Source organism: Gouania willdenowi, chromosome 22 (genome assembly GCF_900634775.1).
Source record: "Gouania willdenowi chromosome 22, fGouWil2.1, whole genome shotgun sequence".
NCBI lineage: Eukaryota > Metazoa > Chordata > Actinopteri > Blenniiformes > Gobiesocidae > Gouania > Gouania willdenowi.
This window is the reverse complement of record NC_041065.1, coordinates 19,428,541-19,453,752: the sequence shown is the minus strand read 5'-3', so window position 1 is coordinate 19,453,752 and position 25,212 is coordinate 19,428,541. Positions and strand designations below refer to the sequence as shown.

Below are 25,212 nucleotides of genomic sequence, written 5' to 3'. Positions count from 1 at the left end.
AATGTGGTAATAGTCCTCGCTCCAAAACTACAGTCCATCTACAATAATTCTTAACAGGTGCGCCCCTGAGCATGCGTAGGGTTGCCATGGCAACTCATGAATTCCGATTCAGATTTCTGTCCGCCATTGTGATACCTGAACGTCTTCTGTATTTGCAGCTCGTTTCTTTTGTCAACATTTCGCTTAGGAATCCATCACACACGGCCGCTGCAGGAATAACGCTGCTGCTGCTGCTCATCGGTTTTTCCACATTGCAGGACAAAACTGATTTATGATGTCGAGCTGCCCTCCAGCGCCTTCTCATTTTTCACCAGCAAACATAAACAAATCATTCAGAAATAAATTTGTCATAAAGTCGTCTGATCTGATCAGTGGACTCGTCTTTTCTGCTGCCACAATGCTGTGTAGTCTCCATTACATGTTTGGTACTGATGTGGCCCACACTGACATGTTCCAAGTCTTTATTGTGGTCAGAAATAAAAGAGTGCCAAATATGACAAGAATTACAAAATAATCGTGATTTTGTTTAGTGGACGGATCAGCAAAATAAATTCCGGCATCACTGCATCGTATACCAAATGTGAGGGAGGGAGTAGTTTCTCTCAGCCTGTTTGAGTAAGACAAAACAAGCCTCTGGGTGGTTTTTTCAATTTCAGAGGTTAGCTACGTTTGTGTAGGCATTTTACACAAGGAACTGATTCATTTATCAGCCTGAAGAGAAGCCAATGAAAAGGAGGAACATCATTATAATCCAGACAATAATGTTTGAAACAATTTTAGGCTCAATTGTGTTAAAAACACAGCAGTAGTAAGCAATAAATTGGTTGGTTTTTAAGTATGACTTTTTGATAGCATAATAGCATAGCTGATGTCTAAACACTAATTATTTTTAGTTGTAGTGATATGAGTTGGGGATTGCTGAGTGGTTATGGACAGCTGAGGCTAAACTGACGCAACCGTTTACATTGATGGTACCTTAGATATAGCATGTGTATTGACCATATTGTAAAGAAATAATAATGTGAGCCTGCATAACTCGTGTTAGAGGGCAGTGAAAGTAGGGATGGAAAGGGGTGCAACATTTTTAATAAATTATTGTAGGACCCTGCGCTCGGAAATTTTAGGAATATTAAAAATTCTGAACTTTTCATGGCGATTATTTATTGGAGTTATCTGGGAATTGAGAGTAATTTTGAATAACTATCATATCCAAACATAAATATTAGCATCCATTTGAAATAATACGATTTTAACGAGGGTTGCAATTTAAAAAGTTGGAAATTAACTTTCCATGAGAATTAACAGAACATTTCCAATATTGAAGGTTGGCCAGTCACATGGATATAAAATATGAGCATCTGTTATTTTGTTTTTATTTTTTTATTTTACTTTGCAAGATACCTACAAGACAAAGACAAACGAAATGACATTGACAAATATTTACAAATTACAAATGCTTGAAGTTAGCTTCCTTATTTTCCTTCCCACCACGCAATGCTAGAAAAAATTGTGGAGAAATTTGAATAAATGGATAAGCATATTACTTGTGAAAAGACATGGACATTAGCAGGAATATGCTAACTATTCAGTAGGTTGGGATATAGGTTGAGATTGGTAAATTCAGACTAAATGTGGGCACAAGTTACAACCAAAAAAAAAACATATGGAAGATGGAGTTATTATAATAAAGATAAACTATTTCAATGCTTGGGTTTCATGGGTAACATGACACTAAAAACCAAACCCCAACCTATAAGTGTTTCCTCTAGTGCTTAAAATACAAGACAGTTACAGTACGTTGAACAGCTGTTTGACGAGGCTTTAGATGCCATCAGAGTAGAGTATACATGTATCCCTAGAATAAAAGCTGCTAGTTTCTGCAACCTTAGAATAGCGAGTTTTTCTAATTATTCTTATCCCTCATTACCCTTTGTATGAATAATGTCTTATATTTGACACCGTTAGCATGGATTGCAACAGCTGTTTTTTTTCTTTTTGGAACAGGTTAGAAGGAATGCAGAGGAAAAAAACAAGTCTCTGTATCTTTAATTCTAACTTACTTCAGCAGCATCGCTCCAAAATCCCTCGCCTCAAGATTACTTTATACATTTTCTTATTGACCTGCCAAGACTCGAGGAGAATTGCTGATTGCAAAGGAGCTGTTTTCTGTTTTTTTTTTTTTTTTTTTTTTTATTTTGTCTGACTAGCGTTTGTTTAGAATAGAATTTTTAAAGCGGCGAGGCCTCAACTGTGTAATCAAATCACAAACCCATTTCACAAACAAAGTCATGCACAATTGCTCATGTTACAAGCTCGTGATTCTTTAGAATTCCAATGCATGTAGTTTAGGCAAGCTCTTTTTGTTTTGGAAATGATCACCATAAACACATCTTTTTTCCTCCATCACGTTATTGGAGACACCTTAAAACCATACTTGTTTTGTGTAGAACATTGAAACAAGTCACTGCTCTCAAAGTCAATGTTAATAAAAGTAGACGCTGTTCAAAAAACTAGTAAAATCACTCAAAAAGAAAAAAAAGATTCATTGGTAGTAAAAGCAGCTCACAAAACTGCAGCAAACTAAGGTACAATATAAGGTTCGCAGATTGCTGAGGTCACATAACTCATGGTATAAATTAGTGCTGAGCGATATGCACCAAAATTCATATCTTGATATTTTTTCTCAAAATGGTGATATACAATATATGTCTCGATAATTTTTAATTCAAATGAAGTAGAGAAAGAGAAAGAGAATTCAGTGTTTAATTTGCTGATGCAAAATTCAGTCAACAGTTACATTTATTAACAAACAGTTGGTTTGGTTTATCAATTAAGGATATTTTGATCTGGGATGTCAGGCTTCTATGTTGTAAGATAAAGAAATTTTTGGTTGTAAATGTTCAATGTTAAATATTCACAGGTGGCCATATTGGATTTTTCCATATGGCGATGCCAGTCAAGGTTACTGTCAATTAGGCATCATATTTAGAATTCTTGAGGTTCAGAATCGTCGAAATGTGTTTTTAACTTAACTTATGCGACTTTTGGTTAGCTAGTAACAGAAAATAAATAGTAAAAATAAACCTTGGACAGGTCACAGGCACATCACAGAACTAACACACTAAGCAATGTGGAGCAATGGTTGGTGAACATATCTCTGTTTATCTCTTGTCTTTGTATCATGGGTGTTATATTAGACCTACATTGACTCGTTTCATGGCGGTGAAAGGGGCCATTGGCTCAGAATAGCAGCAACACTTTTTGACTGTGGTGACGAGTCTGAGTCAAGTGTGAAAGTTCATTTAAAGCCCTTTGGGGGTCATGAAAATTGCATTAATAATCTATTTTGGTGAGGCTCAGGAGAAGTAAAAAATCTGGTAATGATGTAAGATTGAAGGGTAAACTAAAGTGTCATTGCACATTGTTATAAACGGCAATGTATTTACTTATGCTTATTAAATAATAAGAGTAAAATATACAAGTCATTGGGTGAAATCTGCTCTTTCTTGCTTCTTTTCTGACTGAATTTTTCTAGTTTGAATTCAAGTTGATATACAGCAAAGACTCATATAGCCAATAGGTTTAATTGGCTGCATGAACTTTATATATAGAGCTTGACCAATACAATTATACAACAAACAAAATGATAAATACATTTTGATGTAATCACTGACATACTAAATAGGGATGTCCCGAAACAACTTTTTTCATTTCTGATATACCGATAGTGCAGTCTTGCGTATTGGCCGATATCGATGTTGATCCGATACAATATCAGCATTAATCATACATACTTTTATTATATATATATATATATATATATATTTTTTTTTTAATGAAAAAATATTAATTACTTATTTTGTAGTGTGGAATGTTAGAAAAGTCTTGATCAAGTGATGTTACTCAAACAGAGAACAATAGTCAGCAACAGTAGGTATGAGAAAAACTGACCCATTAATAACCAATTGGTTACATACATTTTAACTTTCAACATCATATGTACAGTATTTTACAATTGAATAAAATAAATAAAAAATGAATTAAAAAAAAAACCAAAAAATTGGAAATTTGAATTTGATATCAATATCGGATCAGGACACCCCTAATACTAAAAGTCTGAAAAATTGTGCAAAAGATTCTTGATCGGGATTAATTAAGTCAAATATTGTAATTAATTACAGTAATGTTTTTCTCTTCCAACCCACAAAATACTAGGTAGGCCGCATGGATCAGGCATGTTTTAACAGGATCACTAGTAACCAATGAGCTTTGTCCGAAATCTGATTTATTTGCCAGGATTCAAACTCACAAACATACAGTAAATGCAGGTGACAGATGTAGTCAGAGCCTTAGCAGAGTTACATACTGCTGCACAAGTTTTTGTATTAAATTAACCATCTTTAAATGTAAATTTTCACTGAAACATTTGGACAAATTTGTTTAGGTGTTGCAGATTAGATTTTGTTTGTGTGTTTGTATTTTTGTAAAATACTACAAAATGGTTAAATTGTACCATTGTTACATGTTTTACGATTAGTTAAAACGTTGCTTGTATGTGGCTAGTAAAGTAGGAGCTCAAAGAATTCCTATGAAATGTAATTAAAATGAACCTATTGCATGAATTAAGAACAACAAGTGCTGTATGTTGAAACATTTTAAGTTACTGCTAGTTTTCCTTGTTATCTTAACCTTTAATTGCAGTGAAATCGTGCAAATTCAGTATTTGAAGTAGCTCACACTTTCAGAAAAGCTGGTGACCCCTGTTCTATGCACTGTTATCCCATTCTTGGTTTGTCATCACTTAACACTAACCCATGTCCATGCACATTTGCTCTTGCACTAGGAATAAGTCAACCCTGCTCTAATATACTGGTACTCAAACCTTTGTTCTTTATTAGTATTGACAATCTCCACTCTCAGCCCAATGTCATCATTTACCTTTAAAATAATTTTTTTTAAAAATAGTTCAAATGTAGCTTTTTATTCAGCTGAATTTGTGACTTTTCCTCTGGTGCTGTGTTTTGCCCATCTGTGTTTTAATACTGTGTATTCTTGCTAATGCTGGGCAGCCAGTGGCTCATAGCAGAGCGAGTCTCTCGTTCATGTGGCACTGAGGCACGATTACTGAAGCATGACAGTAAAATGCAGAGCATGAAATTAACTGTGTCTTCTACGGAAAAAAAAAATCACAGCCCACCATCACTCCCTCCCTCCCACCCACCCACCCACCCACCCCCCAAACATTTGCCACCAAGTCTTTGGTCTTTGCTGCTCTTCTCATATCACAGCAAGAGAAACTGCTCCATCGCAGAGACACAGAAAAGGCCCTGGAGGGATTTCATGTGGCCTGTGTTTTTTTTTTTGTTTTTTTTCCACACCTTGTTGTTTGGCTGTGTTGAATGAAATAAACAACTTTTTGAATATGCATAGTTGCACAGTGGCTGAAACCAGGTGTCGGTCTGTTCTCACATATCATACATTTAGTGTCATTGTATTAACTACTGCAGGGATTTCTAGTGAAAGGCTTTAGTAACTCCTCTGGCTTTGCAGCTATAATACTTGGAGACAAGGCCTATTGACTTCGCAGGCTTAAATCTAACCACAAACACACACAGCGTCCACCTCCTCCCCTCTGTGACAGGCGGCGTGATGAGCCTCAGTGAACTGAGTAACGAGCTAATCATGAGCATCCCAGTAATAAATAGGCCTTGTTCATAGTCCACTAATCCCAGTCATTTAGCCCCGGTGTGGCAGCAGAAATCAATTACAGCAGCTGGGCTCCCAGTATAGGACCCTTCTTTTTGCTGGCCAGCTGCACTGCACACTCACACCTTTGACTCTGAGCCCACAATAGGAAATGCATTAGCTTCTTAGCTTAATGTGTCCGATCACAATCACCTAAACAGCAACCAACACATGAACTTAAATTGTGAAGTTTCAATCTTAAATGAAATTTGATATCCATCCATTTTCGGACCCGCTTGTTTCTGTTTTCAGGGTCGCAGGGTTAAAGTTCATATTTCATGAATAAAATAAAGACTACATTAATGGATTTTTATTAAAGCATATTTTGCATTGCATTCACTCTGTTGTCATCAGTCCAATAATAGAAATGAATGAGTAAAATTGACAGTCTTTTTTTGCACAATTTGTCATCCATTGTTAACCTGTACATATTTCCTATCAATTTGCCTCTTATTCTACGGGGGTGGAGTTGACCTACAGTATATAAGAATATTTAAGAATATTTAAACACCATTACAGTTTATGCTCATGTAAACATCCAAGAGGTTGTTCTTACTCTGCTACCCCTTTTGTCTTATTTCATGCAGCCTCTCTATCCATAAATTTAAATCCAGGTCAGTATTTGCTAATGTCTCTTTCTCTGTGAACTTTCTTGAAGGCGTACTTAGTGGTCGGCCTATAGAACAGAAGAATATGAGGATCTGCCATGAAAAAGTGAAAGGTTTCAGGTTCTGACATATGTGATGTCACAACTGCATCATATGGATTGGGCTGGTCTTTTAAATAAAAACATAGCATTTGTTTTGTTTATCTTTATGCTGCTTTAATACACACACATTTGCATTGATATATTTTAAGTTGATAAACACTAATGCTGCGTTCACACCGAATGCGTCTTCTGTGGCACCATACGCATCTGCCTTTCGGGTCCGCAGGATCAAAAAATGTCTCCATTTGCATCATACACACGTCTGAAGTGAAGCGACACATCCAACTCAGTGAGTTTCACTGCCTGCTGAAGCGAGGAGCTGCGCTCCTTTTTCTCCTCTCATAAACATAAACCACAGGGGCAAAAAGCTGGAGTGATTAGCCCCTAATGCTATCCTTGCTCAGTGCTACAGAGAGAACTTTTACCTGCTACTACCACCTCCTCGCTGATTCTCCTCCACGCTTCCTAGTCCGGTCCCGGTTATAAAGGCCGTGTCATACAGCTCCATGTGGTCACACACAGCTTCTACTCCATGGTTGAATGGGTGAACAGACCGGTGTCGGTGTTGACAGCCTGACGTCATTGTCAACAAAGACTCTGATTGGCTTTCATCATGCGAAACAGCCACAGGAGTTCAATATTTTCAACTGTTGTGGATGTGTGGATATGCGTAAAATCGGGAGCGCGCTCACACGGCCAACGCACTTGATTGCACCGCACTGCCGCACAGGAAAGATTTTGCATCTGCGACGCATCTATCCATTGACTTAGTAAGTAATCTGGATGTACGGACATTTCGTGACGAATCAGGTGTGAACGCAGCATAAAATGGCAATATTTTCAGTATCTCATTTGTGTGCTACAAATACATAATCTAAACTAAACAAAAATAAGAACAATATTAAATTCCATTTATAGCCTGTAATAAGGATTATTATCAGTCGGCTTTAACATATGTGGCAGTCAACAGTCAAAATCTGTTCTGATTTAGTTTAACCATTGTGTGTAATCATCCTGCTTCACAGGCTTGCTTTATCCTGCAACACTTGCACACAATGAGAGAGCACAAAGGGAGGGGAGGAGGACGTATTACTCAAAAACAATTTGCCATCTGTGCTCACTGGCATCTGAAGGCTGTCCGCCAACCTGCACTACAGGATGCTGGCCCTCAGGCTTGTGTGGTAATTGTAGACATAGGCAGTTAGGGAAAAGTTAGTTGTTTTAGGCTTGAGTTGAATATTTATGGGCTGTAGAAGCAAATCTCGCATGATACACAGAAGGCCAGAAGCAAATGTTTTTTCAAAAGACTCACTCGACGAATTAGATAAAAGTGAAAGTCTTTTAGTAGAGTGAACACAGCCAGAGTTTGGATGGTTATGGCTTTATAAGCTATAATTGAACTGATGTTTGTTTTCCTGGCCGCTAAGAGGGTGTATTAAAATACAGTAGAACCGTTTTTTTTTTTTTTTTTAAATTGGTGACATATACATCTTATAATTTAATCTAATCCATAATAAACCTATAAGCTGTGTGGATGAATTGTAATTATAATCTTTCACATTTTTCTAATGTATGGGGTAATGTTTCTGTCAAAATATTTGTGCGCCCATATGCAAATATCCATGCACAATATATAAAAAAATTCATATAACTTTACATATTTGCATTTGAGAATTACAGTCGCATTTCTCAATTTTCCACCTGTGAATATGAATCGGAGAAAGGTCAAGTTACAAACAAGGTCACATCCATTATGTGTTGAGTACAGATCTGCAATGCAAATATAGGGGATACAGTAAAATAAGGAATGACATATACAAATGATTTTGATATCTTTTTTAAACTTTAAATAGTTATGAAACTTTCTGAGACACAATTAGGACACATGCGCCATATTTGCATTGCGGATCCAACTTTCCTCGACACATAATACCTGGGATCTCCTGATTTAGTTTTGATGTTAATTTTACTTTTTGTCTGATTCACATCCACAGGAAGGAATTACACAAATATAACTGATCATCAAATGCAATTTTATACAACTTGTTAAGTGAATAGTTATGCGTTATGTGTACATAGCAATATTTGTGCTTGAATTCTAACATACAAATCTTGGGCCGTACCTTCATTTGTAAACCAATGCGTTTGCCTGTCTTTATAAACACATTAAAAACCATCACTGCTTGTTATGCTTTCTGATAAAAGTTTTGCGTTTTAGGACAAAGCATGTGTTAGGTTTACTGACATACAGTGGCGTTGTTGGCGGATGTTGCCAGATCAGATGGCAGTCCACCCTTTTGGCTGCTTTAAACTTTTAATGCGTCACCTGCTGTTATACCTGCATAGTAATCAGTCTAAACTGGAATCTTTTTTATTGATTTTAAGTATTCAGTTAGATCTGGCAACAGAAGTTTTTAGGTATTACCATATGTGAAATGGTTTCAGCACCAATCCAGTCTTGTTTCTGTGCAACACCTGTACTGCTTGTACCATAACTTTTACCCACAGTAGATTCTTGCAGACTCTGAATACTCAGAAATGATAAATCAGCGCTTCAGATTCGACGGCGTGCATCTTTCCACCTCTTTTACTTTTTATCTGACGTGTCAGAGCCCATTTGATTAGCAGATTTGACTTCATTGCCGGTGATGAGTCAGACTTTGATTTGGATCTTAATCAGAATGAGTCAGATTTCTAATTGCAGCAGTCTGAGCATAACATATGAAGCTCTGCAAGCCACTGCATCCAGAACTTCTTCGACTCTGCCATCGACTTTAATTGGTAGCAATTTTTTTGTCAAGGGAGCCATATTTAGTAGAAAACCCAATCATATACAGGCCGCACAGTTTGACAAATCCTTTTATCAGCTTCAATATTCTTTGCTTTCCAATTAATAATTTCTCGTGTATTCATGATTTACAGAAATGTCTGTCTTTGGTAATTTTGTGACAGTGCTTTCCACCCGCAGTTTCAATAAACATTAGGTTTACTGGATGGTCCTTGTCTTGTCGACATGGATAGCTCACAATAGAGTTCCAAATAAATTTAGAAAAACATAATAAGAACTGCAGGCGTCACCTGTCTCCGTCAAGGTCAAGAATCACAGGAAATGAATAAGACAATAAGACTAGATGATTAGGGTTTGTTCTATTCAAGCTGGATTTATATTGCACTTTAATTACAACCAAAGTGCTTCAAGATATCAACCAAAATCACTCGTTGACACACACACAATAACACACCAAGGCAACAGAGCTGCCATGCAAGGCACCGATCTACCATTGGGTTCAGTGTCTTGCCCAAAGACTTTTGCCAACTGACATCAAAGTGGGATTGGACCCCCAAATTCTGGATTATAAAATGACCCTTCTGTCACTTGAGCCACAATTGCCCATCCATGTTGTTTATAGGTTTTTTAATAATTGAGCGACATATCTATCATGTTTTGATGAAGATTGAAAGACTGACATTGCAAGGACCAGAAACGACTTAACTTTGGAGATCTGTGAGTTATTTAGAGTAGCACTACTGCTCCTTCTTGTTTAGAAATATCAGTTGATACAGCTCAGGTTCTGTTAAGGATTCCTCAATTTGGGAGGAGAACATAACACAACGACATAGGACTCTAGAAGGATTCTATTGTGGTTGGTGTGGGAATGCGTTGAGAAAGGATTACTTTCACCCTACTGATGATGTGTGACCTTCAACACCTTCAATAAAAATGAGCTTTTTTCATCTGTAGATAGTAGAAACGTCATATCAGCATAAGCTTTATTGGCTGCTTTGATGCCTTTGAGACCTTTTAAAACCGGTGTTACAGTGAATTTTTACACTTGCATGACAGGTGTGATAATTTAAACAAAGTCATGCATGAAAATGTCCAGCTATCAAATTATGTCCTGAAGAATACGACCACTTTAGGTGCAGAATCTACATTATAAGAAAACAACATTAGGGGTTTGGTGGGGCGCTGTCTGAATCTTAATGTGAAAAATGTGCTTTAGTTGTACCCAAACCAAGTTTGTTCATGCATGATAGCAAAGTGCGTGTTTGTAGTTGCTTCCACCTAGGTGGTTGTTCTCCCGCCCCAAGGTGAGATACATTTGGATAGTTTTGTTAATGTAATAAGGAGAATAATGAGCTACTTAGGTTTTGGATTATTTTAGTCAAATATGAAAATGAGTTTAATTTTCAAAGCCACTGTACCAAATATACAAGATAGACGATCAGCACAAAGGGCAGTTTTTAGGGTACTGTAGCTGGACAGTGTGCGATCTACAGGTTCTACTATTATATAAGAGATGTGCCTGAAAGCTTCTATATTCTAATCGTATACAGACATGAAAATGTAAGGATGGAGTTGGTTGGTAGGAGCAGCCACTGGACCGAAGTGGATTTGAGTAAATTTGTATATTAACAACCGTTCCTCCTTCATTTCCATTTTTCCCCTCTTTGCCTTCGCCATTTTTCACCTGTCTCACTTCCTCATTGTCTCTCTCTCTCTCTCTCTGATTTGCTACATGCACACTTACTCCGTCCCCTTTTCCCTCCCTCTTCCAGCCTTTTATTTTTTGTCCTTGCCAACTGTGTGGAGTGTGGATGAGTGTTGAGATACCCAGAGGCGCTCTCAAACCGAGCTCCCTGTGTCTCACTGTTGTACCACAAATTAACCCGTGTGTCTTACTCGCTAATGCTCCATTTGAAGACATGCGCATGTGTGGGTATGGTGGGCGATGGCAAACGGCAGCCTATCCCAGAGCTGCACTCCCTTCGGGCAGTCCGTAAGCAGCATTGCCATGGTGATGTCATCCTCAAGCTGTGAGCCCGCCTTTGCCCAACAAAGCAAACTGATTACTTGGAGCGAACAAGAGGGAGCGCAGTGACGATCAATCTGGAGATAAGCCTACAAACCATCAGAAAAATGAGCCCAGATGTTTAGTCTGATACTCACTGAATTAGCTGCACACTCTATTCTGCAGTCTTTAATCAGCCTGAGATTACCTTGTCTGGGCATAAATTGGCTACTGATCACTAACAGTAAACAGTTCTGATAGTTCAAATCATTTTTACACAAAAAAAAAAAAACCTCCCACAACTTCTGATCATAACGAAACCAAGAACAATTGACCCTACCTTAAACATGCTTTTATAATTGTATGTAAAAAAAAAAAAAAGTGACTAATTTACAAATAATTGTTTAAATTAATGTTAAATTTAGAATATTTTTATGTTATGTAGATTAAATAATTATTTATTTTAATCTACATACAACTTTTTTTTTTTAACCTTATTGAACATTTTAACAATTAAACATTTGAAATATATTCTCTTTGCTTGTACAGTAAAACTATAGTTTTACATGGCTTATTTTTACAAATTTGTGTGTTTTTGTTTTTTTTTTGTAGTTCAAGTAGGAGTGACATTTATTTTTCATTTAAACAGCATTTTATATAAAACACATTGCAGCTCCAGTCAAAAGGAATAGTTTTGTTAAAAAATATGTACATATGTGAATATTTTATTGTTTTAGCTTGGTTATGTAAATATCACAGAAAGGTAGCAGCAGGCAGTCAGTTCCTGAGTTAGATGAATCCTTTCTGTGTGGAGTTTGCATGTTTTCTCCGGGAACTGCAGCTTCCTCTTGTTGTCCAAAAACGTTTATATTAACAATGTTTGGATGCAAAGAAGAATATTACTGATTCTTTTATGTTGGGTTTAGTGGAGTAAATAGTGTTTATGCCTTTGTCACAAACAGGCCATTAATGTCCTATTTATTATAAAGCAAGTGTGTTGATGAATTAATGAAATAAAACCTGGACATTTCTATGAATAGTCATTCTATTGGAGATTTTCCCACAGGTTAACGTTCAGTTTTTTTTAAGGATATTTTAGAATATTTACTGTACATTTTTAAACATTAAATGTGTAAAACAATTGAATATTATGATGTTTTCTCCCTAATAACTACCTCTATTTGAACAATATCAAACTTGGGATTGTGGTTGAAATGACGTGTGCGACATGGGCCTTATATCGTCCGGAGAACCAATGTAAAAAGTTTGTTTTTGTTGAACATGTTTTGTGATTACTTTCCACTTTCAAACTAAAACAACCACTTACTGTATGTCATTTTATAAAGCTGTTTTTATTTCTTATTTTGTGACATGCTTACCACGGTGGACAATCAACTGGTATTATTGAAAGCAGTGCTTCACCTAAGTATTTATTATGCTAAAGGAGTGAAAAGATACTGACTACAAACTTGTGGAGAGAAATGAATAGGCTGGTTCTCAAGGGGATATTGGAGAGTTGTTTTAGTAGAAAAGCCTTTTATTAGCAATAGATAATTGAAATTGACCAAATAAAATACATCTTCTAGTTTGATAAAGCACATGTGGTATTTGTACAGTTTTCCCCGTTTCCCCGCTGTGTTTCTAAAAAGCCTAACTGGTGCATGTTTAAGCAGGAAGGCTCATCTGGTAATCTCTGGTGACTCGTTTCTGTCATTGCTTTGTCATGATCACCCAGATGACTCTCGTGTCAAACGGTCCTGTGGGAGAACGCCGAGTGTGTGCGCGGTGCGGGTTACCAAGGTTAAGGGGAGCTAATTTCACGCCTTTTTATTTGTGCTGCTCTCAGGAGAGGCGCTCTCTATAAGCATTATCACTTCCAGCTGGTTCAAATGGGACAGACAGGCCAGGCACTGCCAACCCCCCTACACAGACAAGCGCGCACACATGCATGCACACATGCACACGCTTGATATAGGTTACATAGGATGCATGCATTTGCAGAAATCTTTTTGCAGCTGCAACCTTTTAATATTCTTAACAAAGTACGTTTTCTATGATTTTATTGTAGTTTACTGACTTTGTTGAATGCTATTTTTTTTTTAGGAAAAATTACAGATGGACGATATTATTGGCTCAATGATATTATCAGCCGATATTTGCCATAAAATGTAACATTAGTTATTATCAGCATTTGTGGCCGTAGCCGATGCCGAATAAAATATAAACGCTCGGCCAAATATTGAATGCGGTTAAGTTTTTCACCAATTTTATTTTATATTCATATTTTAATAGTGCATATAGCCTCGAATACATTTGTAGACATGTTTTTTTGAAGAAAGTAAATGTTTATTGAATATTCTTACATTTACACAATATTCCAGTAGCCTTTGCTACTGGAATATTGAAAAAGTTATTCATTTATATTAAGCCTTTAAACAAAACATAACATGCACTCCAAAAAAAACTAAAGTGCATTAAAGTGGATAAACCCACAACAAATTCATTATTGTCTTTTAGGCACAAGTGGCACAGTAGATAGGCTAATAAAGTAAACCGAAGGCTTAAGTTAATCTCGATAAGTGTGTGCTTGTAACATCATACACTTATACAGGTACACAACACAACATATCCCAGGCCAGAACAGATTTGTCAGTAACAGTACTTCAGCTTCAAAATAAAAACAAGAAAACTATGACATCTGTGACATCTTAAAATTGTTTTATACAGACAAAAACATGAACAACTGTGCCTGTATGTCAAGCCCCAAATGAAATGCTTAATAAATCTGTGCGGCGCTACTATTCAGCCTTGCTTTTAACTCACTCCACCGAAGGCCGAATGTGGCTTTTTTTGCAATATTCGGCCAAACTTTTTTCGGTTACCGAATATTCTGTGCGTCCCTATGAAAAACTGACAATATATTAAAAACTTCCTGTGTGGAGTTTGCATGTTCTCCTCGAATTTGCATGGGTTTTCTCAGGGTACTCCGGCTTCCTCCCACAATCCAAATACATGACTGTTGGGTTGAGTGGAGTCTCTAAATCGTCTGAATGGGACTGTAAGTGGTTGTCTTTGTGTGTATTGGCCTGCGATGGACTGGCTCCCTGTCCAGGGTGTACCCGCACCAATGACAGCTGGAGATAGGCACAAGCAGACCCCCTGCTTAGCTTAGGCGGAGAGAGTCTATGTATATATCGGTATCAGTTATTTTCGGAAATTAAGTGTTGGACAATATCGACATATCGGATATCGGCAAAAAGCTAATATCCTACATCTCTTGGAAGAAATGTATGGTCCTAAATTTCTGGCATAGAGACTTGCAATTAACACTTTTTAAAAGATGTCACCCAAATCAAGGCAAACATTCAATTTCTCCAGTTTGTTTATTGAAATAAATTTGGTGTAGTTTGAAACTGATACTTATGGACACACACTCACTCACACAAAAAAGTTAGCAGTATTTTGAAGATGAAAAATATTGCCTTTTAAACTGAATTATCTGCCCTGTCGTTACGTAAATATGAATAAGTAGTGGTGCAAAATGTACTGTACAAACCAATTCTGTAACCTCAGGCTTTTAGGGGGTCAGACTCACTAATTGTTACTGAACACAAACAAAGCATTTAAATATACAGCTGCTGAGAATTGATCTAGACGCCTGCGTTTATATCACCTTATTCTTGTTCATTTAAATCTATGGCAGCCATCACTGAACTATTTAAGTTAAAATAAATTGGTTCATTAGCAGTTGTTCAGTGGAGTGATTTAATATTAAAAACAGCATTCCAATATATTTTAGTCTGATGGCCTTGTTTATTATTATGAGCCACTTTGCTGTCAAAACACATTAGCGAACCTCTTCTTGGTTCTTACCCTATGTGGAGAAGCCCTGCTCCATGTTATTGACAGGAAAGTTAAAACTAATATATTTATGTAAAGATTTATTCTGCTATGTTTTTGACTTCACTTCAATTTGACCTTCTAGTCATTTTGCATAATCATAAATAATTTCGCACAAAACAAAAGGCCTCGACCAGACTCCTCTTTTGAAAGCATGAAGCAAGGACAGCAAGTAAACATCGAGCCAAAACAACTAGTTCAAACTGAACAAAACCGAGCTTCAATCATTCAATCAGACCTATAGCTACACATTAATAACGCTGCCGCTCAGTCTGTTCCTTATACACCCAATGTATTTCCTGTCTTTACAGGAATATTTTTTCTAACAGTTTTCCAGCTATACATGTATAGATCAGAATTTAGATGCCAAGCAGTTCTGTCAATTTCCTTAAAGCTGCTTTTAAAAAAATCTTTTCAGGTGCATCGACGATCGGCCGAGCGCCTCAGGGATTTGTGCTGCGCCAACCGAGGCACCTTCATCAAAGTGGGCCAACACCTGGGTGCTCTGGACTACCTGCTGCCTGAAGAGTACACATCCACGCTGAAGGTCCTCCATAGCAGCGCCCCACAGAGCAGCATGGAGGAGATCCAGCAGGTCATCAGGGAAGATCTCGGAATGGAGGTAAGGCAGTGTACAAACCACAAAAATCTGTACAACTATTACTCTATTCATCATTATTCCTTTTTTATAAAGCTGTTCTTTGTTTTGACCATGTCTGCATTTGTGGTTTTAGGGTTGACAATACATATAATACAACAATTTACTTTTAAAATAATTAGTTGTTATATTGCGTAATAACAAAATCTATTACATAAATAAAGACGAATAGTACGACCATAGGGCCTCACTGTCATCTATCTTTTTACCTTCCTCCCTAACTCTTTTACTCTTGTATTCCCCCCCCACTCAGACGTAACACTGCCTCTTTTTGCAGCTCAGTCCCAATATAATAAAATTGAACTTACCCTTCCTCAGAGAGGGTTGACGTTGGCCACAATTATGTAATAAGAAAAAGCATGCAGATTTGTAATGCAAAGATTGCATTAAAGGTTGTGTTAACCTAGTACAACAAATGCAGACGTGGTTAAAAAAGATAGACAAAAAAAAATCCAATGCACTTTATTTCTGGGTGTTAAATCTTGAGAAATTCCAACTTCTGCTCATCACTCTTGCATTTGATGCACAGCCACAACCCGACTGCACTGAGTACGGCATGAGTTTCGTCGCTGCAAGTGCAGGAAATATGCAGAAAGTTTATTTTTTCAAAATAAAGTGCACTGATGGATTCAAAATAATTGTACTGCTGGTTAGAGTCCCTTCTCGTACTGCAATAAAACTTGTTCTTTGTGTTGTTTTGTTTTTTTTGCAAAAGTACCACCATGACACACATATCAGTTGTTTGTGTATGCGATTGTTTGTTTTAACACTTGCTCTTCTCACGTGTCATAAGTTTGGGCCAAGTAAGTAGAGGTTGGTTCATTCCCATACGACACCATCTTCTCAGTTAGTGAGCGGTTTTGTCCCCCCTGTGCACCTTCTTGAGTGCAGACAAATAGAATAAATGAAGCAGAAGTGGAAACGTCTGACATTCTGTTCTTGTTTCATTTCATAACCTAGCCGTGCTCGCAGAAAGCTGTAAATACCACCGAGTGCAGCATTTGCTCTCAAACTACTTGCTATGACGGCCTTTTAGAGCCTGCAGGAGGCAAGGCAATTATTCTCTTATTTTCAGATATAGTACATTTGGTGTCTCCTTCAGTTTTGCGCGTGTGCTTTTATATGTGGAAAAGGTCTTGAGTATTACATTAGAAACTCCACAGACTGTGGACACATTGTTCCCTTCATGACACAGACACCCTGTTCAAGCCAATATCCAAATGTTTAAAATGATCACATTCATGCACCAAAGTTAAGGTTGGATAATACTGTCAGGCATCTTCCAACAGATTGAACATGTCTGCTGGATTTTTTCATGCAAGGTTCACACGAGGACAAACTGTCAGGATAATATGTCTGTGTTTATTTTGACATCTGTATGCCTGGTTGCAGAAATACTTGAGTGATACTTCAAGCATGAAAACGACGGTCATGAAAGATAATCCTCATTCAACTCCGAAATAGTAGCCAACGCAGCTCTTCCTTTAGGAGACACTAAAGACCACCACTGCAACAGCTGCCCTAAATTAACAGCATTGGGAATTACCAAAATCTGCAATGGTTAATACACCAATATGTACAGTAGAAACTCTAATATAATTAGTATTGTTGTTATCCATTAATTTTCAATTTTACTGATTTACAAGAAAACTGAAAAAAAAAAAAAAAAAATAGAAAACCACATTATTATCAAATTATAGTTATTTACTCCCATGCCTGAACAGAAAAAAATTGTTTTAGAGGTTGAATGTTATTTTAATGTTAGTTTCTGACCTTTCAGAAAAGCTCAAACTTGGGTATAAAACTATTTACGGTAGTTCTTTCAGTTTGTTATTTGCCAAATAAAGAACAGTAACACGTTTTCTGAAAGATTTCCAAAATACATATGTTTTCTTGTTTTTATAACAGATGGTCTAATAAATTTAATCAGAAATAGTGCACTTGGGACAGAAATGTTTGACAAAGTCATCTTAAAAGCTGTTTTATAAAACAAACAATTCTGCACACCTGAAATTACCTGAAAGGGGCTTTGACAAGCCTGTTAATCTTCAAGGAATGTAATTTATGCAGATTTCTGATGTTAAAAAAAACAATAAACCAGTGCTGTGTTGAGCACTGTCCCTTACAACCATAAGTTGGTTCTCACTCATCCAGGTCATGTTGATTCTGGTAGCTTAGTTGAGGGAAATTGATTTGAAGTTTTACTTGAAGACATTTCACCTCTCATCCAAAAGGTTCCTTTTGGTTCTGAAACTGACTAGTTGGGACTCTTGGATTTATACTGTGGCTCATTAGAATAAATAAAGGGCCTCTGATTTTCCATTTTCCCCAATTTAGTTTCATAGTACATCCATTTCCATCTCATCAGTTTACCCATTTTTTTTTATTTTGTTTTTGGTTCATCGTCTTTCCCGAATTCGATGTCATTGCGGGCTATTCAACTTCCTGAAATCATGCCAAACATTAATATGGTTAATGAACTATTGTTAATAATTTCATTTTTTATGATACAAAAGTACACTGAAAGTAGGCACTAAAATTACTCAAGATTATGAAGCTCGAGACCTTGTTGTGAGTTTTTACATGTCAGTCAGTTTTTTATATACTACTTTACACTACATTGCTCCCTTTCTGTCAGGGTATTGTGTCCTTTTGGTGATCCAGTTTCTGTTTTAGGCTGTCGCATGGTACAAAGTACTTCTTCAAGCAAAAATTAAAAGCCAATTGCCTCAACTTAGCTGCAAAAACCTTGTTAATCAATTCATTTTTGATGCATCTGCAATTTTTTGCATATAAATTGTTTTTTTTGTCCTTTCTAAGTTCAAAGAGATTTAATAGGTCATTTGTGTGCAGTGAGCTGTGGATTTTCTTTCATAAACACCCAAATCACATAATAACAGTAATTGCATGATTAAATTGAGTTAATGAACCATTGATTATTGGTTAAATAACAGAGGTTATTGTAATAAAAAGTTGTCATTGTGGCTCCCAAGTTCTAGTTGCTGCTGTACCTTTTTGTGTTTCTAGCAACAGGTTCAATAAAGCACCAGTGTGGGATAGATAGGTCGATTCGATAGGTATCCACACTACTAAGCTTTAATGGTGTTTATTGAGCAAATATTTGTCTGAAGTCTAAATCTTCATTAATTACGGTTGGGAGCTTGTAATGTAAGTTACGTATGGTACATATTACATATAAAAAAATGAGAACACAAGGATTTGGCAATGAACTTCTGATTTGCTGCTATAATCCCAGTATGAATAATAATTTCATATTACATTATTAAATCAGAATAATTATGAATAACATTGATTTTATTTAACTTATCTGGGCTCTAATTGCCCTAATTAGAGGGGCCTAGGGACCCCGTATGTAAGCATACGCGGTTCCCAGGATCAGCGGTGCTGGGAAACCCTATTGTAATTAGTGATGACCGATTCATCGGCCGGCCGATTTTTGCGTGTTTTACGTGTATTGGTATTGGCCAATGCACACTGCTGCGTTCGCCATTCCGCTTTATTTACAGAGCAGCTGCCAGAGGCTGCTCTATGTAACTGAAGACAGAGGCTGCAGAGTGCAGAGCCCCTCCCCCCACTAGCAGAGCGTGAAGGAAGCTCTTCAACCGCAACGGCAACTTTTAAACTTTCAAAGCATATTTTAACTTAGTTTAACTTAGCTGACGTTGTTCCGTTGTCCGTGTTGGTGTCGCAGTTGTATTTAACGAGCAGCTGGCTGGAGGTTTGGCGTGTGTGCTATTTACTTTCACTGCGATCTTGGATTCTTTTCACTGCACACAGAATTGTATTGATTGAAAAACTTTAGTTTTTTGCGACAAATTCATTGTTTCACATCGGATAATTGAAAATGAAGACAAATCCAATGAAAGCTACTTCTGCTGATGATAGTAATGAATCGTTCTCATCTAACAAAGACCTTGAGGCTAAACATCAGGGTTCAGATTCCAGACTTGCACAGACTCTCCACAATAGATACAAAGCAGTTCAGACACGATGGTCCGTTGCTACATTTGAAAGTGATGAGTCCTCATACAACAAAGTCAAGGGGGCTTCACCCTACTGCAGGCCTCCTCAGAAGCATAACACAGAGGAACCAGCCAGACCAATACGGTCTGCTGCTCCTCAAATAGCACTGAAGGCTTCACTCTACTGGGAGGATAAACCAAATGAAGCTAACTGCGAACATATTTTGCACCAAGAAGTTCCGGACTGTTTCCCATGTGCACAGCGGCGTCACAACTTCATATTGGAACGAAAAGATAAGGAAATTGCTGACCTCAAACTTGCTCTTTTCATCCTTTCGGAAAAGGATAAAAAACAAAGCGTCCAATGGGAAGAAGAGCGAACAATGACGCTGAATATGGAAAAGAATTCGGACTCCATTATTCAAGACCTGAGCAAAGCTGGAGCTAGAGGAGAACAACATCGATTGGGGAGAGGCAGTGAAAACGATGCTGAAAAAAGAAAAAGAAACCCACCTCATCATTGAAAAGCAGAAAAAGGAAATCTCAGACCTTAACCTCGCTCTTTCAAAAAAGGATCAGAAACAAAGCGACCAATGGGAAGAAGAGCGAACGATGATGCTGAATATGGAAAAGAGTTCGGATTCCATGATTCAAGACCTGAGCAAACAAATCACTGACCTCTCAGATTTGCTGGATCAAGCTGAGCTGGAGCTCGAGGAGAACAACATCTATTGGGGAGAGAAAGTGGAAACGATGCTGAAAAAAGAAAAAGACCGCATCATTGAAAAGCAAGAAAAGGAAATTTCAGACCTTAACCTTGCTTTTACAGAAAGATAAAAAACTAATTAACCATTGGGAAGAGCCAATCTCCAATGGGCAAACAGCTTGATGAGAAGAGGTCAGCTGTTGGAGCTATTATTAGAAAATGGAAGAAATACAAGATCACTGACAATCTCACTCGACCTGGTGCTTCATGCAAGATCTCACCTTTTGGGGAACTGAGTTGCTTTCCAAGAACACCATACCCACTGTGAAGCATGGTGGTGGAAACATTATGCTTTGGGGCTGCTTTTTTGCAAAGGTGACTGGACGACTGCTCCATTTTAAGGAAAGGATGAATGGGACCATGTGTCGTGAGATGTTGGCCAAAAGCCTCCTCCTATCAGTGAGAGCACTGAAGATGAACGTGACCCAATATTCATTTTCTGCACCATTATACATACAAATAAATTATTTAAAAATCATACAATGTGATTTCCTGGGTTTTTTTGTTCACATTCTGTCTCTCACAGTTGAGGTGTAGCTATGATGAAAATTAGAAGGCTGATATATCGGGCTGATATATGGACTTTCTTTTTTTTTTGACCATCACTAGCCCTCCTTAAGGAAGGGTAAGAAACACTTTATTATCGAAAGAATATAAAAAGAGAGGGCAGTGTTACACCTAAGTGAGGGGGAAGGGAACATGGAGGAGAGACTAAAGGTCGGAAATGGAAAGGGTTTGGAAAGAGTTGATTATTTTAAAGTATGGGTGCACCGATTGCTATTTTCTGGCCGAGCACCGATCACCTGGCCCGCCGATACCGATTTTTGCCGATGCTGAATTTTTAAAAAATTCTATAAGTGACAGCACACACCTTTAATATTCCCATCTTGTTTTATTGCATAACATTCAACATGAATAATACCTGTGAAACATTGTAGTTTTACAGCACTTGAGGTAGTTGCCTCAAATACAAACTAATAGTCCAAACTACTAAATTATATATAGCTCCTTTAGTCTGAAAAATAAAAGTTTTGACTTTTTAAAAACAAACAAAACTTGTGCAACATGTTACAGTGCAGACTTGTTTTGAACTCTTTTTCAAAAATAAAGGAAATAATATTTGCTTTTACAAATAAAGAAAATTACAAGATTTGAGGTAGTAAATAAAATAACTTATAGCACAAACTAACAAAACATCTTAAATCAACAATGAAGTGTGCTTTTCATCTTCTTGTAATGCTAAAATGAAAAAAATGACATGACAAAAGCTCCTAAAAGTCAAACACTAATAAAAGTGCAGCATATGTAACATTTTCAAGTCAACAGGTAAGAACATTGCACAGGTAACTTGTACCTAAACCTATTTTCAGTTAGTGTCAGGTTTTTCTTGATAAACAAAAGCATTTCTGCTTTTTCACAAGCCAAGCTAAACAGGCCTCGCTTTCAATTACTGTGCATGGGGCAGAGAGATTGGAGTTTGGATTTTGGGAAAGCTGTACTAGGTCCTTAGATTTTTTTTTTCATGGGAGGAAGTTACGGTAATTCAGTGGTTTCTGTGAATTATCTGTACTCACAGAACATTTTCAGACTCTACAGATGTTGCAATAAAATATTTTATCTCCACTTAATTATTTTAGGTCTTACTTAAAATAATTATGAAGTTACAAATCTCGAATTTAACCAAATATCGTCATTTTACTTTATAACTAAGATATTGAGTAAACTATGATCTATTAGCCACAGTAACAATTACTACATCGTTACTGTTCTTTTTTCATTAGAAAAATGAGATGGGACATTCTCAGCTGTGTATTTAATCTTATGTAATCAGGTTTTCTTCTACAACGTTATCCAAAAGCATCAATACCTGCTTCTGTTTCTACCTTGTCTATCTATAATTTGACTTTAATTTGGAATAAAACTATGAAGAAATTCTCAGTAATTAGTATCATTGTTTCCTGCTTTGTGAACTGCCCTTTGTGGCACCGTAAAGCTCAGGCAAAAGACAGATGTGAGGTATTTTTAAAGGCTGCTACATCAATGCTGTCGGTGTCATCTTTAATACTCTGATAAGTCATTCAATTCTGTGCAACCCTATGAATGAGCAATCACCGCCTTTGAGGTTTTGCTTGTGGAACGCCTGACGAGTTTGATATGTGTGCCGGCAGCATCTTTCTCCAACTTTCTATCCAATCTGACACATTTTCATACTGTAGAGGAGAAATAGCTCCTACTGTGGTTTAGATTTGCAGGTGGAATTCTCTATGTTTGCAGATGAAGTTATTCACCCTGGTTTTTACACTATGAAGAATGAGCTTGTAATCAGTGCGTAGTCTGGTGTGAATTGAACAGCACCTACAATAGACATATCTTGAATGTTTCAGGGTCATCTGCTCGGCTTCACCCATCAGTTCTCCTTTAAATGGAATCAATTGCTAGCCTGGTGTCATGTTTTTATACATATTTTACCAAGTGTGCCTCTCTAATTTATAGGCACTGCTACAGAATTTTCTCACGTCTCGTTCACATTCCTGTAATTAAGCTGCTCATCCAGTATAATTTCTTCCGGTATCCGTGTAGTGCGTCATTATCCCTGAAAAGACGGTAATATAACTCCCCCGTCTACAAAGGGGGCAGCAGAATGAATCAGCCCTCCTCCTTTTTTTGGAGTGGCAGGAAAAGAAGCAAAACTGATGAGCTGTACGAGGCAGCTCTAAAGTCTTCAGCATCATTTCCTTTTCCCAACATATGACTTCTTTTGTTTTGAAATGACACGTCGTCGGTTGGCTCATGCTCTCATATACAAGCAAAGAGTCAATGTCCTGCTGTTTTCAGCACCATTTGTGGTGACATATGCATTACCAATGTGCGTGGATTTGGAGAGCCCTGCTTTAGTTCTGGCTGTCATATTCCTTCCTCAGTATAACTGCTAAAAGAACAGTGTGTGCAGTCTCATTTTACCAAACTGGGTTCTTTTTTTCCAAAAGAAAGCAATTGTCTATAATATGTACATTGGCCAAAATGATCACATACACAAACTGATACCATGTTAACAATGAGCCAAAATTTGCTGTTTTTAAACTGCAGTAATTAAACTGGATTTCCCTGATTAAATGGGATGAATATATTCATATTTTATGGTAAATAGTTCTTGTCAGCAATCAGAATAGAAGCACATTGCTGAGCATGGTGACTCTGTGTCTTATTTGTGATTCTGACCAGTCTTTGCATGTTGTCATCTATGTTGGATGGAGTTAGTGATTCAATCGGCCGATTTTTCTTGAGCCGATATTTGGAGCCGATACTACTTTTTCTCCCTCAATTTACATCATAGAAATGACACAAAGATGAGAACAAATGCTACAAGTCTCAATGAAAAAAAAGGAACATTTATTGAAATTAACAAAGGTGAGGTAGAACGACACCAAGTAAAAAATATTTAACAAATAATAAAAACAGGGGATGTAGAACAAGAACAACTAAAAATAGAGTGCGACATCTCATGAAGTATTATGAAAGAGAACTGTTCGTCCTTGTCCTGAATATAGCTTGGCCTGACTGAAGAGATATTTTATTAACAGAATTATTCAGTATAAACACAAAAAGAAATCATGAATAATACCCCATTCCAACACAACCCCAGAACATAAATTAGTTATTAGGAAAATAACGCATTAACAGGAATAAATATTCAAACAAGTAGTAAACTGCTTCTCAAAGTTAAAAACTTCCCAGCGCAGCTCTGAGTGAGAAGAAGAGAGAGAGAGGGAAAGAAATACACTCAAACACACACACACACACACACACACATGCCAAACCTCCACCCAGCTGCTTGTTAACTACAAGTGCGACACAACACGTGGAACCACGGAAAAACTGCGAAGTTAAACAGTTTAAAGATGCTTTGAAAGTTTAAAACCTGCCGTTGGGATTGAAGAGCTTCTTTCACATTTTGCGAGTGGGGGAGGGGCTCTGCAGCCTCTGTCTCCAGCAACACGGAGCAGCCTGAGGCAGCCGCTCTGTGTATAAAGCGGATCCGCAAACGCAGCAGCGCACATCGGCAGATGCCGATACCCGTAAAACACGCAAAAATTGGCCGGCCGATGAATCGGTCGATCATTACCCTGAACCTTATGTTGATCCCAATCGTTGACTAGTGCCTTGCATGGCAGCTCTGTCACATCTGTGTGTGAATGTAAATGAGTGAATGAGCTGATATTGTAAAGCACTTTGAGACTACCTTGTAGGGATAAAGATATGGATATGAATCAAGTCCATTTACCATCCTTGTCTAACTCAATATTTGAGTCAAAGTATTTCAATTTGGCATATTTTGTTGTCAAAACAATAAGGTGAAACCCAGCTTTTGCAATAAAATGTTGCTGTTGGCTGAGAATAGTGGTTTGTAATGTTTTTGGCTTCTGACGTCACAAACCACTGCTGTTGGCCCCGCCCGTCCCATAAAACCATCACCTGTCAGCTGCATTCTGTGGTGAGTAGGTGAACTTGAGACAATTGTCAATAGAGAGGTATAGTGAGTAAACTTAGAGTAGTTACTCTTTAATAAAGCTGTTAGAAAGTACCTCAAAGCACTATCACACCTGACCAGAACCAGGGAGTGAGATAAGTTGACTTCCTGGAGGTTTATAATTCTACAT

At 37.4% G+C, this 25,212-nt stretch overlaps 1 protein-coding gene across 2 annotated transcripts in view; it reads left to right on the top strand.

Moving 5' to 3' along the window:
- The window catches only part of adck1 (aarF domain containing kinase 1), a 75,638-nt gene that overhangs the window by 13,215 nt on the left and 37,211 nt on the right, over window positions 1–25,212 (top strand). For both annotated transcript variants that reach the window (XM_028437383.1, XM_028437384.1), the window contains exon 4: window positions 15,566–15,769. In XM_028437383.1, the coding sequence (XP_028293184.1) occupies window positions 15,566–15,769 (204 nt within the window). The remainder of the gene's footprint in view (window positions 1–15,565; window positions 15,770–25,212) is intronic.